Raw genomic sequence first — 16,032 nt, 5'->3', positions numbered from 1 at the left:
AGTACTATTTTCTAATTTATATAATTAATAATATATAGGATAAAAAAAATTAATTGAATTTATATCTCTCCCACACATATATATAAGCACATCTTTTTCAAAAAATTCTTTTTATAATTAAAACAAATCTTATTAGTCTTGTAAAAAAATAATAATATGATATTTAAACTAATTTTCACAGTTGGCACTATAACAACGCTGACAAAATTGTTGGATGCATAAAAGTATAAAACAAGTGTGAGAGAATAAGATTTCTAATTTGAAAATTGAATTAATTAATATAATTAACAATAATATATTAAAATAACGATTTAAATTAAAAAATATAATTTAATTAAACCTATTTAACCTTTTTACCAATTTATTATTTTAATTAAATCTATTTAAAAAATTGAATTTCTACGAAATGTGAATGCATTGTCATTACAATTATTATGCAACTACAGCTTTGTATAATTATATATGTTAGCGGTGTTTTACGGTGTTTTACGGCATATATAAGAGAAAGAGAAACGCATTTTTATTACAACATTATAAAATTTACATATGCACAATTCACGGTAAAGTATTAATAAAATCAGAATGTCGTTTCGACGTGGCATGCTACGTCCACCCTCACAAAAAATACATCAATGCGAAATACATTCAGTACAAAATAAATACATCTATATAATCCGGTACACAGTTTGCGTCGATTTATGATTTTATTAGGACTAGAGGGACTAGATGTCAACATTACAGATTCTTCTACAAGGTTGTTGTGTTCTATAAACTAATTTTACTAATTCTACTAGTTAACACAAGACATCGACCTGACTTTTATACTATACGCTACTCTCGTGTTAATCGAAACAATTGGTTGTCATCAATTGATCAGCCATTACGTTCGTAAGTATTGTTACGAGACATTATCGACATTTATTACGACACAACATCGATAAACGGACTTTGTTGGTTTTTTTTTGTTTTTTTTTTTACATTACAACGGATTAATATCGCGACTTTTGCGCGTATAAACGCGGGCCAGATATACAAAGACATTTTTCTTTCGTAATAGCTCTCTCGTGGACGCCTTGATGTTTTATATCGAATTTAATCTCAATCGCGACCGCTACACTCGTTGAAAAAGACGAATAATCTACATAGATCCATGGCTAATGTTATTGTGAGTTCGTGGTCCTCAAAGTTTCGAATAGTGCTTTTCAATGACTTAGTACAATAATCATTAATAACATGCTTTAGATTTGTGTATTCGAAAATGTCGCTTATATTCGATGGTATACCCGCAAACAATATTACAATTAGCTCTCTTTATATAATAAATCTATTCTATTCATTCCAATTTCGAACGTATGTACAAACAAATTATACTTGTCTCGATATAAGCAATAAAGACGAAACAGCGACACGACGTTACAACAATTCGCTCGTCCAACAAAAATTCATTCTGATGGATTTGTAAAAAAAAGATCCGATCATATATTGCATATTATAATCATTTGCACTTATTTTAATTGATTTGATTTGATTTGATTTTGATTTATTTCGATGATATAAAAACTCGTCAGAATGAGTTTCTGCGACGAATTACTATCTACTACCATCTTAGATCAAAGACATAATTAAACAAATGCGCGTTTAAAAGAAAACTTACTCTGAAAAATTAATAAAAAATGTCAGAATTAATCAAATGTATTGAAACAAAACAATTCAACAACTCTATCAATAATTATCCCTCTTCATAAATGATATAGTACAATAAATTTTACATAAAATTAAGAATGTATATCGGAATAAAAATTTAATTCTAAATTGCCATAAAATGTAGAAAAAAAATCTGTTTTAGCAGAAAAAAGTTGAATTCACTAGTGCATCTATATTACTGTGGACGCTTATTTCGATGCCCCATATACGTTAGAACGTGATGTTGTCGAAAAAACGCATATACCTACCACACAATCATATCCCAAAGGTGTAATCATAGGCAAAGCGTGTTCCGACAATAACTCGTTCTAACAAATTCGCACGAAGATGTCAGTATTAATGAAATGCGTTCCGATGATTACAGTATAGAGCCTAATCACACGGCGCATCCGCTTTAATCGCCTCCACTTACTCCGATATATATGATTATTTCCGACGCTCGGTGCAAATTTGTCAGAATTAGGCCCCATCGGAACACGCCACCAAATATCCCACCACGATAAGGATCCGCTCGGGCAAGTTTGTACGAGACACGTCAGAATTAATCAAATCCTCGAAATGAGTTGAGACAACCGGAAGAATTGCGAAACGACAGAGTTCGTTCCGCTCAACAATACTGTTTACATGCAATTATGTCAGAAAAGTACATCGGGAATGTTTCGTCTCCCTGTTTTACCTAACAATAAGACATATACATATCTCTGCTCATCGTCTATAACGCAATTTACGACTCTCTTTCTTTCTCTCCCTCTTCTACTCTCTACTTCTACATTTAATACACTAGTCAACTACGCAGATGAGAACGAATGAGCTCGAACGAGTTTGACCTGCGTTTAATTCAATAAGTCAAGGACATAAAGGCAAATGCTTTTAAGCATTATCTAATGCCTCTCTACAATATTCCGTATCGTAATTAGCGACATTTATCCATGCCCTAATTATCGCTAACGATAATTGCAAATCAATGTGATAATATTTCTTCCATTAATTACATCCGATACATTTAAATAAAATTCACAGTATTTATTGCGCAAGCAGTTTTTTTCAATTATTAGATAAATGTTGCTACAACATTACAAAATATTACATCCACTCTTTATCGAGGACTCATTCGTGTTATAGAGAATAAAATGATGCGCAATAAAAACCTTAATCGCAAATTAATCACACTCTTTCGCTGGTAAATAATTTATTATTCTCATGGATAAAAGAATAAAATCAATCACACTTTTTCATAATAAAACATACGGATTTCTCTAGATATAAATCGCACTTATATCTGCTTATACTATCATTGTCTCTGAGAGAGAGAGTTTTACATCTCACTGTTATACAACTAATATATTAAATTATATACCATATATTTAATATGAATTATATAATTATAACTAAGAATACGTTGTGTCTTTTTCGTAGAAAAAAGTATTTCGTGGACGGACACTGCATTAGCTACGGTATTTAACGTGTCAAGGAAGTAGCGCGAAAGTATGCAGCGTGAAAAGCATGAAAATTTCCATCTCGCGTAACGAGGTAAGTGGAAATAAATTTCAGCTTTCGATTAACAAATCGTTTACGATAACTGTGATGATCGTGGCATCGCGGAGCTGTATATCGAAAAGCATGGCATGCAGTGCCTATCGATTCGATCCCGTTTGCCAACTCGAGACATTCATGTCAATATCCTTATACGCGACATATCAATAACGATAATGTTCGCCATCACGTCCAGCTATATACTTTGCACGCATCGTATAATCTATATATATATATACATACACAGAGAATACATATACGTACATTTTCGGAGATACAATACACATTGTGTATAGATATAGGATATTTACTTAGGCGCTTACTTGCGACTTAACGCTAAGGCAAGTACGCGAAACAATCGTTTAAGCAAAATTATTTCATTACATTAGTTGAAATCATTGAATTGCGTGTATGATAAAATTCAATTCCTCGAAAATTACACGCGCGAAATAGTTACATAGCACTCTTATTGCGACTACTCCGAGAATGAACTGAGCGGACGATATAAAAGTAGCCGGAAAAGGTATAGTCACGAGAAACTAGTTCCTGGTCCCATTTCTCAAGCATTATCGTCAACGGCACTTACTATATCCCGAAACGTTTGTTCGCGTTTCTGAAAACTCAGTTTCGGCGACAGAAGTTTTAATAAAATCTCTACCGTGCCGAATGTTTCCCTTCCCCCGCATAATTGATCAACGCGCGGCCACTCGTCGGATGTTTTATCAAAGTTCCTACCTTGAAAGACGCTTAAATTTCAATTTCAAATTTTGCACACAACGTTCGTGAATCGCAGTAGTCAAACTTAGCACTTTGTAAGACGATTATCGCCACTTAGAATATCAAAGTGTTTTCATCGTATTTGACAAGACGTCGCTTTCTTACATTTAATTTCATTTACGAGGAGCATATACTGCGGGAGAATTATCACGAACAATAAAGCTATCACGAATCGGATAAAATGTGCAAAATTTGAGAATACGATGCATATTCGCGCATACACTATTCAAACAATCTCTACTATTACATACCTAAAAGTCTGATCACAGATTGACAGAAGGCGTGTAAAATACGACATTAGATATACAGTCACGAGAGATATTAATAAATACAGTCATATGTATGTATAAGATGAGTTAACATATTATATGTGAGTATATGTATGTGTAAATATATGTGTGTGTAATAATTTATATAAACCTCCAAATACAAGTGGCAAAATCAGAACAAGAAATTTTATACGAACAAAAATCAAATATGTAATTTTTAATATAAAGTTTATCTCTCTTGACATATAAAAATCGTTTTCAAAACTTAATTATTTTTTTATTGCACATAATAGTTTGTTCGCGTTCCGTAATAGAATTTTAATTGGTTTATAAATTGTATCTGAATCCAAACAAAAAAACTAAACAAAATCCAGTTCATAGGACTAATAATGCTGCATTAAATTTTTTATTTGAGAGTTTAATCGATATAAAAAATATGTTTGCTGATTATATATGCCATATTATGACATATTAAAATTTCAATTAGCTATGTTTTTATTCGAATTATCATTTTTTAAAATTAAAAAATATTATTTGCATAATTACAAAAACAAATAAATCTAGGTTTTTTATCTTTGTCGGATTAAACACGTATATAAGTATATTAGACATATAAAACTATACTAAAAGACTAAAATTTTTTTTGTCTAATAATTTTGTCTTAATGTCATCTTTTTGCCTCATTCTCCAAAATAACCAGAGTAAAAATTGCATAAAAATGTTTTATTAGAATAAATAGTAACAAAATTCCCTGATAAATATCCAATATAAATTTTCTAGTTAAATTTGAATATTCTTAAAAATGACTATTCAAAACATGTTATTTTCGTTAAATATCAAAATCTACTATTTTCATTGTTTATTATCAGATTAATAAATGCCGTTATTTTCTATACTCTATTCTTTATCTTTGAACGTTTACAATAAAAATGTGTTCAAGTCTTTTTAAAAATTATTATTACGATAAAAAAAGTTGATGAGTATCGGAGGAATAACTTACCGAATAGGATAATAGAGAGTCACAATAGGGAAATATTATATTTCTTTCGAAGAAATATTGTTGAACTTAAAGTCCAAAAAGATCATAAACTCTGAAATGATATTGTTTCATGTCATGCGAGGCACCTTTTTCCACTTTTATACCTTCTCCTTCGATATGCGAATAAAAAAATTTGACTCGTAACGCGATCAGTATTATTGTTTGCCAGTCACAAATATATGGCCCCATTACATATCTAAGATCGAAGCATCGATCATGTAATAGCGCATTATCATTTTGATAGATATTTAATATACTAACATTTTTTAGATACGTATATGATTTATCACTTGTCTATTTTTCCTGCTTTTCTTATATACACGAAGTAAGACCGTCAGTTATATGTGTGCTTATTGTTAATTCTTTATTCGAGTATAATTATATATCCTAAATTACATTTTAAGAGAATCATATGATTAGGATATACATATTATTTGCATACGCTTATTGGCTTGCGTTTGAATATCAAGTAAACGATATGGCGATATAGGTGGAAAGCGATATACGTTTTAACACTCCATTTTACACAAGTACACGTGTTACACGTGCATCTTATTGTTAATTTAAGATGTACATATATACAAACAGAATCAATTTCTAAATGTAGAGCATGACAGAGATATGTGCTTAGATGATTAGCAATAATCAAAGCTGCCATCACAAAATGTATTATACAAAATACATTTAATAGAAGACACAATGTAATCTAGAATCAAGACTTAGGATGCAAAAAGTAAACTTGATCAATTTTTTCAACACGACACAAACATTAAATCTAACATAAAAATGACAATTTCTTGTACGACTTTAAATTACGAAATCTGGAATTATATAACGCATTATTTTGTTCAGAAACATCGAAAGTTGTTATTTTAATAGCAAAGATCAATTAATTTTCTCTATCGTAATTCAATACAAATTATCAGTAAATTTTTTAATTATTATTTGCAATAATCGTGTACTATCTCTGTTAAAAACCATAAAATTGCGTAAAATATATGTAAGCACATCGGAAAAAAATTTCATAGAGAAAAAAATTCGGGGTAAAAAATTTGACGAACATTTAGGCACGTCATTCAAGAAACGGAGCAAAAGAAATGTTTTCGGGGTGCAAATATCATCAAACGGAATTCTCTCTGATATTCGCAATCTCAGCTACTCGTGCGTATATGGACGGAGAAAGCGCATTCTCGTGAAGCGAATACCATAGTGTCACTCTCGGGTGAACGAGCGAGTGTCCTTCAATGAAACGCTACTAAATAAATCGCGGTCCCTGAAACACAGTGTCTGTCCCGAGAAAACGCGACACACAGCAAAGCGAACACGTCGCCGCGCGAGGTACATAACGAATTACCCAACCGGCCTGAAGAATGGCGTCGTTTTCTAAAATAATTGGTACGACAATATTTACCGACCGTTTACACGAAATACACGAAAGCTTCGGGGGTCGATCGAGTCACACTCTCTCGAAGAGTGTTTTTGCGTTAATCCCCGTATCTTCCGTCGTAAATCGTTCTCGCGTTCTCTGCGTCAATATGATGCTAACTGTATATAAGCTCTCGTACACTTTTCATTAAATCCAGATACGTGCCTCTTAGTTATCTCGAGATTATAGAGACAATAACGTACCGTGTACTGTTCTTTTTCAGGGTGTTTTTTTCCATTTTTTGATGGATAAGAGCGATTATATTCGCAAGAAGATATGTTCAAGGGAAAAATATATATATACACATTAATTATCAAATTTTTTGTGCGATATGTATGTTTAAAATTAAGTAAATTGGTGGCAGCGTTAAAACTTTTTTTATGTAAAAAGAAACAATGAGTCAATCTGACACAATGAATGCAAGATGAGAGAAGATATTTGTCGAGTAATGAATTCTAAGGACAGATTACATACGACTTTATGCAAGTCTTATGGCACATAGAATAATATTTATTAAGACTGATTTCATTCCTTTACAAGAGAACACTCAGTCATTTTATCTCATTACTTTCGCCAATGAAGCAATATATTACGGTACTTGGTTTGAGCCTTGATTCTCATTTGGTCGTCATCGAAAAAATTTTTCCCGCGTGTGATCGTTCGCGATTTACATAATAAATGGCTGAAGAGAGCTCTTTTCTTATCTCTTTTTTCTTTTTTTTTTTTCTTTTTTTTTTAAGAAATCCCACTAAACTGCCGAACGTCGAAACCGATGGACGAGCAAAGTGCTAAAAGTTTTAACTAATATTATTGCCATCTTTATCATCGAATCGCCCTTATCTGATCCACCTGACTTCACCTTCTTACTGGAATGTTATTAACTTTGGGGGATGATGAGCACCGCCAAGTACCTCCTTAAACGTTACGGCATTTTCATCTACCGGCCGACTTACTGCGGCGGAGCCGCCGTAATTCGTAATGTGGTGTTCGCGGCGTTACTAGAGTGTGTTCGTTGAGCTTAAATCTCACACATAGCGAGCTTATAGCGCAACCAGCGTAAATTACTCCCCACCAACGTACGCGTATAACTTCGCGGTCGGCATCCTCTCCCTTCTGGGATGCCAGTAAAGCTCCGTCAAGAAATTTAATCGAGATTGGGAAAACCTTATTTTCTCTCTCGTCCGCATTTCGCGTCTCGTTTTGCAGCCAGATAAAATGCTGTCGCGGGTGAGACACTCGTCCTCTACCCTCTCTTCTACCCTTGTTGCAAGATGAAATCTCGCGAAATAGGCTTCACTCTTCTCTACCGAGAATGGACGATGTTTTGCGATAAATAAGAAAAAATGCACGTAAAGAGAACGCAACGTTTGATAATGCCAGGAAATTCTAAGATATAATATACGCGTTTAAAAACTTCATTAAAAATAAAAATGCCGTTATCAAATGTACAAACTAAACGTTTTCGATATTTTCGTGATTAAAATTTCAATTTTAAAATGCTCGAAGAACATATTCTGTGTTCTAAATCAAAAATATATATGATATTATACATATAAGCTTCAATAGGATTATAATACAAATCCATGGCTAACGTTAAGGAAACATTCTTTCAATGGACGGCAACTATTCGTATCAGCGTCAAAAACGTTGCGCATCCTTTTATATTTCAATCGTTTATTTCCTAAACCCAATAAGCTCGAATTCTTTTCGAATCGACGCTGATAACTGCTAAACATTACGACAATCATTATGTCACATGTATATATATCTTTAGTGCCAATGTTTTTGTGCTTAGGTCTTTACTGTGTCTTAAAAAATAATATTCTTATATACGAATAAAAAATAATGACATTTACACGTCAATTAAAAATTAATACGTCCATAAAATTCATAGATATATATAAAACAGAAAAAAGCAATATAAAATCGTAACTAAATCAGATCTATGTAATAACGTCAACGTCTTCAATTACGTCAAAATTAATTTACCTGTGTAAAAAGAACTTGTTCTTGACATCCTTATAAAAACGGGAAGAACTTCATTCAACGTAAAAATGATTCAGCTGTTGTCGAAAAAGAAGTCGTAAAAGAATTGAGGAAGACAAACCAATTAATTCTCCTTGTAAGGTGAAACCGGAGTCCCGGCGCGACGTCGTTTGTGCGTCGACACAATGATTGCCTCATCTCGCAAGAATGGACTCTCATTACGCGGCGAAACGGGGGTCCGGATGGATGCAACGAGGACATCTTTATCGTCTTGTTTTGCGCATCTCGCACGTGCATCGCGTCCGCGTCTAGAGCTCGTAGACGTCACGTCCGTTCGGCCTGGCTACGGCCGGTCGACAAGACGACGGACTCGCGTACGAGTGAATAATGTGCACCCGGAGACGCACGTCGCTCGCATTTCTACTGCTCTCGCCGCCGCGGGGTCTCCTTGAAAAGCTCACCGTGGTCTTGCAGCAGCAATAATGAAAGAGCTTGATGTAAGCGCTGCGGAAGTGGCGGTCCGCCACGCAGTAGAGCAGATTGTTGAAGCAAGACTTGGACAGAGCGAACCAAGCGAGATTGTAGAGCACCCGGGCGCTGATCGGCCTGAAGGAATTCACGCATACCGCCAGACCGAATGGCAGCCAGAACACGGCGAACATCACGCAGCTGCACATGTTCGTCTTGGTGAGCTCGTAGTCCCAGGAAAAGGCGAGCGGCGGCTTGTACGTCCGCGTGACACGTCGCACGCGTATCACCAGCTTCACGTAGAAGAAAATCGTTATCAGAGCAGGCAGTCCGACCAGGAGGCTCGCGCCAACCGCTTGCTCCATCGCGATGCCGCTGAGCCTGCGGCGACAAAAGTCGGGACCCACGTCGAAGGTTGATTGCAAGACTACCGCAATCACGGCGAGCAGCCAGAGGAAAACAATCACGGCTGTTACATGGCATGCCGTTACGTTGGCGTATCTAGAAGATTAAAATATATTGCTGTAAGGTTCAAATGTGCGCTGCTGAAATTATTAATGAATAAATTATATAGGAGAAGATGCAGGTACAGCTGATCTCTAATGCTGATGACGCAAACATTTTAACAAATTTTAACAAAATTTTATAGTTTTATTATTTATATATCCAAAAAAAAGAAGTCTATTGGAATTATATAATCAAGATGAGACGTCTTGAAAAGAATATGAATGTAAATCAGCATCATTATTACACAACTCGGCTCTATCGCTGCAATTGATATATATATATATCTAGGAATAAATAATCTTGCGAAAATAACAGGAAATAATACATTGCCTCGTAGATGGATATTCTCCCTTTAATTGCATCACGAGCTTGGTTAAGTCCCAGCTTTCTTATACGGACGTATTCAATTAAAGAAAATATTTCCGCCAGTGATACACTACGACTGCAATTACGGAGTTGGTCGTACTAGTCTGTGGATTAACGAGGGGCTTGAAAAACGAGTCGGTAGTTACGGAGTTAGCGGCGTTGGCGGACGATTTCTCGTTTACAATGCGAGGAAACTTCCCCGAGTCCACGTGCTCGCCGTGATTCTTCTGACGCGACCGGTTAAAATACTTCCCGTAACGCCGTATTGTCGCGAAACTTTCCGCGTGCGTATGAAAAGCAGCAGTCGTTTTCGTCGTAGTCGTCGTAGTCGTAGTCGTAGTCGTCGTTGTCGTCGTCGTCGTCTCCCCCGGGATCGTCTGCTATCGGTTACGGATTCCGGCAATTCAAGCTAAAGAGAACGTCGCCCGGAATGCGAAATTACGAACTCGATCGTGACGCTGATAGAGAACCGGGGAAGCACTTCAACATCAAACTCAAAGTTCCAAGCAGTAGCCGCCATACGCCATTATACGCGATGGCTTAAACTGATAACAGTAATTTGATTTCTACCCCATTCACTATGTTTACATTACCCATATTCATCCAACGTTAACCATCAGCGAGATACTTTCTCGCCACAGGCTGAATGATACGCGTCCAGAGGCATCCGCGCGCGCGTGTATTATAATATTATAATTTTCTCTCCAACTTTAATAACGTTATCTAATATTTATAGCAGCGGGCGCGCATTACCCCGAAATATTTATGCGCTCACTGATCCGAGAAAACATCAAGGCGCGGCATTACATAATAAATAAGTTGAGTAACACGATGAGCGCGGATATAGAAGTAGGAATTATCGATTTCTCTATCCGGAACGCTTCACCTTTTTGTGAGTAAACAGGCGCGGTCACATAATTTTCATCCCTTTATTGTCCCCGTCGGAATTTCGACCTTCGATTCGATGACCCGACTGGTGTGTGCCTATATTATCATCGTATTTGGGGTGTTGCCTTAGAAACACTTGCTCGGTAAAAATATCAAAGTTAGATACGTATATAAGAAAAAGGCCGGTAGCATATTTTCTTCAAAATTATTACGTGGATTTTGGTGGCTACACGAAAAAAAGCTCGCGGAATATTTTTGCGATAAAAAAACCGATCTAAAACAAAAGGAGGCTATTACATATATCTTTCTCGTGGTTTGTGTTATATAAATTTGTCGTTAGAGAAGAAAGAGAGAGAATCGCTAGTGGAAATATCATAGGATAAAAACATCCCCGAGACGGAACAAGAATACGTGCACGTGTGTGGAAATTGGAGGAACGTGGTATCGATTACCGGAATCGCCGGTACCACTCGCTTTATCTTTCGACTGGCAAACAGTTAACACAAGCGGGCGTAATTTTCGGGCCACTATTGTCGCGGACGGCGGTAAGGCCACCGGGGACCAAAGAGCTTTACAAGCACACAGGTTTTGGTATATACGTTACCGTCGACCGAGCCAAATGAAGACCCGCCTGCAAGAACCAGATAGCCTCGCCTTTGATCGAAGTGAATTATTTACATGGAAATGGAGACAATCTCCTGCTGCAGGATAATGCAAGTGTTTATTAAGGCAAATTGTTAGTCGGTAGTCGCAGCAGTTTGATGAAGTTCGTAGCTTGTTTGCGTGCCAACCGTAAATGGATTTAACTCCGTCTTCACATATTGGATCTGATATCGCGTGTGGGATAAAATTGATTGCTCCTAACCTTTTCTTCTTCAGTGTCTGTTCGCGCTCTTCAAGTTCAAAGATTTCAGTAGATTCCGCAATATAACTTGGATTTTGTGTGTCAGGCTTCTTCATTTGTAAGTCAAACATACAATAGTGATTTATAGACAATGCGCAGAGAGAATTTTCTCTTACAGAATTTACCCTAAAAATCATGGTAATCGTGGGACAATATATGGTATTGGAAGAATTTTATGAGTTTCTCTGATCAATATTTATCACAATAAAAATATTAATATCTACTACAATAAGATATAAAATATATTCGATAAATTTTACTATGTACATATTATTACTTTTTATAATGGTAAATATATTAATCGAAGAAACTCATAAAATTCTTCCAATACCATATTGTCCCACGATTACCATAATTTTAATTCTAAGAGAAAATTTCTATCCGTGTAGAGAGAGAAAAATCCATTTATATCACATCGACTTTATCCAATCCCCAAAAAATTGTCACAGATATACATTAGCCTGAAGCAAGTGATTAATAATATTTCCGATTATATATAACAAACAAGTCGATTTGATTAATCGGCTAGCGTCACACTGTAAAGTTCTTTATTCAGTTATCGAAAGCCGCAGCCAGCCGATAAAATTCGCGTTAAAAACCCGTCCCCCCGGTTGTCTACCAAACCAAAGAGGAACCCTTTTTTTGCCCGGCCTTTGCGCGAGTGAGAGTTTGTTAGTTTTTGCGGCGGCTCGACAAATCGAGACACCCCGGGGTTCGATCCATTTTTCATGCCACCCTACGGGACAAATAACAAACTTTGTTAACGATTACACCGCAGTACATCAGTTCGACCATCCGTCCCTCAGAGCGAGTGACGGCCGTGGGCAAGAACGAGCGTCCTCGTATATGTGTATGTTTGTATGTTTGTGTATGTGTCGCGTCGTTCCGGAAACGGACCGCTCAATTAGTAACCGACAAACGCCACCTCGTAAACAAAGCGCGTGGGTTTAAAGGCGACGCTTTGAAGGGCTCACCCTCTTGCGCCCCCTTTCGACACGGGGCAAAAAGGAGTCGAGTGCGATGAGACGAGCGGCGGCTAAAAAGCGTCGACAATCGCAGGAATGTAGCGGCTATTGATCGCGCCACCGGTCACGTGTGCTATATCTTTTCGATCGACGAGGCGCTCGGCACTTAATTCGATGGCGAATGGGGGGCAACCCTCCTTCTCCTCCCCCCTGTTTCCGTCGCTGACAACGCGTTTCGCCGTCTCTTTCGCCCGTCTCGTCTGTCGACACACGAGTGCGAGCGAGTCCGCGACGTCTCGGTGGAGAGAATAAAAAAAAAAAATACACACACAAGAAGTATTCCGGATGAGACGACGCGATAACAGTAATAGCGGACTCGTCTTCCCGAAGGGTGGCAGTTACAGGGTTGTAATATTGATCGGGCACCGGGTCACTGTTCATGTTCGAAGTTGGATTCGCGCCATTTCAACGGTCAAACGAAAGGTCAGCATCATTTTCTATTATTTTCGCAATAAGCTGATCAATCTTTCGTTCCCTGATCTATCAACGTATCGTTTTTGCAACATCGGGTTTGTCGAGCATGCAATCAATAATGTGTGAAATTGTGATGTACGAGGTTCGTTTTAGCCGAGCTTTTCGTGAAAAGGGAGAACATTTTTGCATCTGTCAAATAATATAAATTATTCTTATTTTCACGAATATTAATAATAATAATATTAATAATATGAATTAATGTTTAGTTGATCGAACAACGAATTACATTATTACGTATTCAAGCTGCACCATGAAAGCTAACTAGGAAACATTTTAATCCGGAACTGTGTCTATGCGCAAATGGAAATGTCGCAGCAAATGAATTTGCATAGAAAGTTGGAGTTTTGCATATAAATAGTGCCGAGCCAGAGACACAATGTGTGTCATTACATTAAAATTGCGTTTTCGCACTACAACACTGTAATCGTATTGTCCGGAAAAGCCATAAATATATGAAATATTGGGTAACCATCGCATTATGAAAGCGATACTATGCATTTCCCCTACAACGTTGTAAAATCACGATATCATTAAACTGACCATTATATGCGACGCATCGACTATTTACTGCAAAAAGTATATCACGCAATACAGAAGCGTGATATAAATCTATACTTTTTTAGATAACAACTGCGTCCAGATTAGATATGAGCAATCATTCATGTAATTTATAGTATTATCATACATATATAATACAATTTTCTATGCTCGAAATATTGGCTATGAATTTATAAACATAATGAATATGAACAAACTCTTTTTTATTTGTCTACATTTATACGTATGATTAAAAAGTCATTTGGGGAAAGAGCGGTTTAAGTTGAAAGAAATTATTTTTAAAAATTTCAATTTTAAATAAAACTTAATTATTCGTCGCATGTATAAATTACAATTTACACATAAAAAAAAAAACAGATCTCCGTCAAAATGTTACATATACATATGTGGAAAAGAAAAATGATGAAACATATAAATTACATAAGGAAGATTATAAAAGAACTTAATAAAATTCCTACTTTAAATTTTTGTCTAATTAAGACAGATTTTACATTTCTATAAATTTGCTAATAAATTTTTAACAAAAGAAATTGAGAGAAAAAAATTTTGGTTGAAAGAGAAGAAGTAAGCAAGAACACACAAGCAATCAGAAATATATAAAGATAAAAGACTTAACTGCAGTTAAGTCGTTCTCCCAAAGAACTTCTCGATTTCGAGCGTGATATATACCACGCTCAAATATCACAAAGCTACAAAAGGGTCCCCGGGAGAAAATAGACGGGAAAATGAAACACGACCGTGATGTCACGTGGCAGTCGACGCGTTAAATTGCGGAAACACCCATTTTACGCGGATCTCCCTCTCTCTCTCTCTCTCTCCATTCTCACACATACCTCTCGGCGGGTAGACACAGACGTGCGTAATTTTCGAAGGCGATTGCGGCCAACGTCAGTACGGTCACCAAAAAGCAAAGTGCCTCGAGGGTCCACTCGAATCGGCAGGTAGCCAGGGACTCTTCGTGGCCCGCCAGGATTACGATCACCGAGACCGGTATTACCAGTCCGGTCACCACCAGATCCGCCAGCGCCACGTTTACGAGGAACGCGTTTCCTGAAAAAAAGAATCCGCGTGTGAAACTCATTAAAGTAATTAGCTTCTAACAGTTCTTGCGATCTGGAAACGCTCGAGAGAGTCGACGTTCCGCACTTTTTGCGCTGGTACATTATACATTGTGGGTGGCATCTTGGCAGAGGTACTTGGAATAATGTTTCTCTATCGCGCGATATCTAAATTAATTTATTAATCGTGTATTTTGCAAGTGGCGTCAATTCGAAGAAGCTTACTAAAATCAATATACAAAATTTCATACACATATACTTTTCTCATATAAATTTATAATCTCTCTAAAAACATAGGCGAGGATTTTATTCGATAGACGAATTAAATTTTGGACCAATTTTATTTCAAATAATTTTTTCGAGATTCCTACGAAATAAGCGGATTAAATGTCATTGACGAGTGATAATTTAAATTCATATTTCATATAAAGAAATTTAACAATGCGCCATGATTAAAACTTGATGGTAGCTTTGAATAATAGCGAATTCTGTCGTTACACGTGAATGTTCGCGTATTGCGAGAGCTTGGGGGAACTCTATACAATATCAGCTTTAATACCTTAATGCTGCGATTGTCACGCGATGGGAGATGGGTAGGCCAGACAGTAGGTTGCGCTAATGCGTGTAAATTAGAGGTTTCATTTGTCTTTTGAGGCTTCTTCGACATGTTTACGAACCGTTTCGTCGCGACTTTATGTCGCAGGAGCTACAATTCACCGTCCAGAATGTAATCCACTGGGTTAGAATTCACCGTTTCCGATCGATCGCGCGCGTACCCTCCGTCCGAAAAGAGAGAGAGAGGGAAGGATTCCGGTGATAGTGATATAAATTCACAGGGTAACCCGTGTTGGATACATACCGATCTATCGCCCACACACGACGCCAGGATTTCGACTGTACTGCCAAGAGCGTCAAAGACTCTCTCTTCCCTTTCCGCTGGCAAAAGAGTGCCAGCCTTCGATCGGGTACCCTTGTGCCAAACTATTATATTACGCGGACTGAAAAATCTTGGATTTTTTGCAGCTTCGTGCCGCGAGCTAAGGGAGGGCT

The 16,032-nt window shown here is 36.8% G+C and overlaps 1 protein-coding gene across 5 annotated transcripts in view; it reads right to left on the bottom strand.

Moving 5' to 3' along the window:
• Positions 1-4,847: 4,847 nt before the first annotated feature.
• The window catches only part of LOC114941695 (melatonin receptor type 1B), a 162,720-nt gene continuing 151,535 nt past the window's right edge, over positions 4,848-16,032 (bottom strand). For all 5 annotated transcript variants that reach the window (XM_029316773.2, XM_029316772.2, XM_029316770.2 and 2 more), the window contains 2 exons: positions 14,758-14,974; positions 4,848-9,703 (listed from right to left, as the gene is read on the bottom strand). In XM_029316773.2, coding sequence (XP_029172606.1) covers positions 9,043-9,703; positions 14,758-14,974 — 878 coding nt within the window. In that variant the 3' untranslated portion in view covers positions 4,848-9,042. The remainder of the gene's footprint in view (positions 9,704-14,757; positions 14,975-16,032) is intronic.

The sequence above is a fragment of the Nylanderia fulva genome, unplaced genomic scaffold (assembly GCF_048542155.1).
Source record: "Nylanderia fulva isolate GAGA-0341 unplaced genomic scaffold, ASM4854215v1 Scaffold5, whole genome shotgun sequence".
Taxonomy (NCBI): domain Eukaryota; kingdom Metazoa; phylum Arthropoda; class Insecta; order Hymenoptera; family Formicidae; genus Nylanderia; species Nylanderia fulva.
The sequence above is the reverse complement of the archived record's forward strand: the minus strand, read 5'-3'. Positions and strand labels throughout refer to the sequence as shown.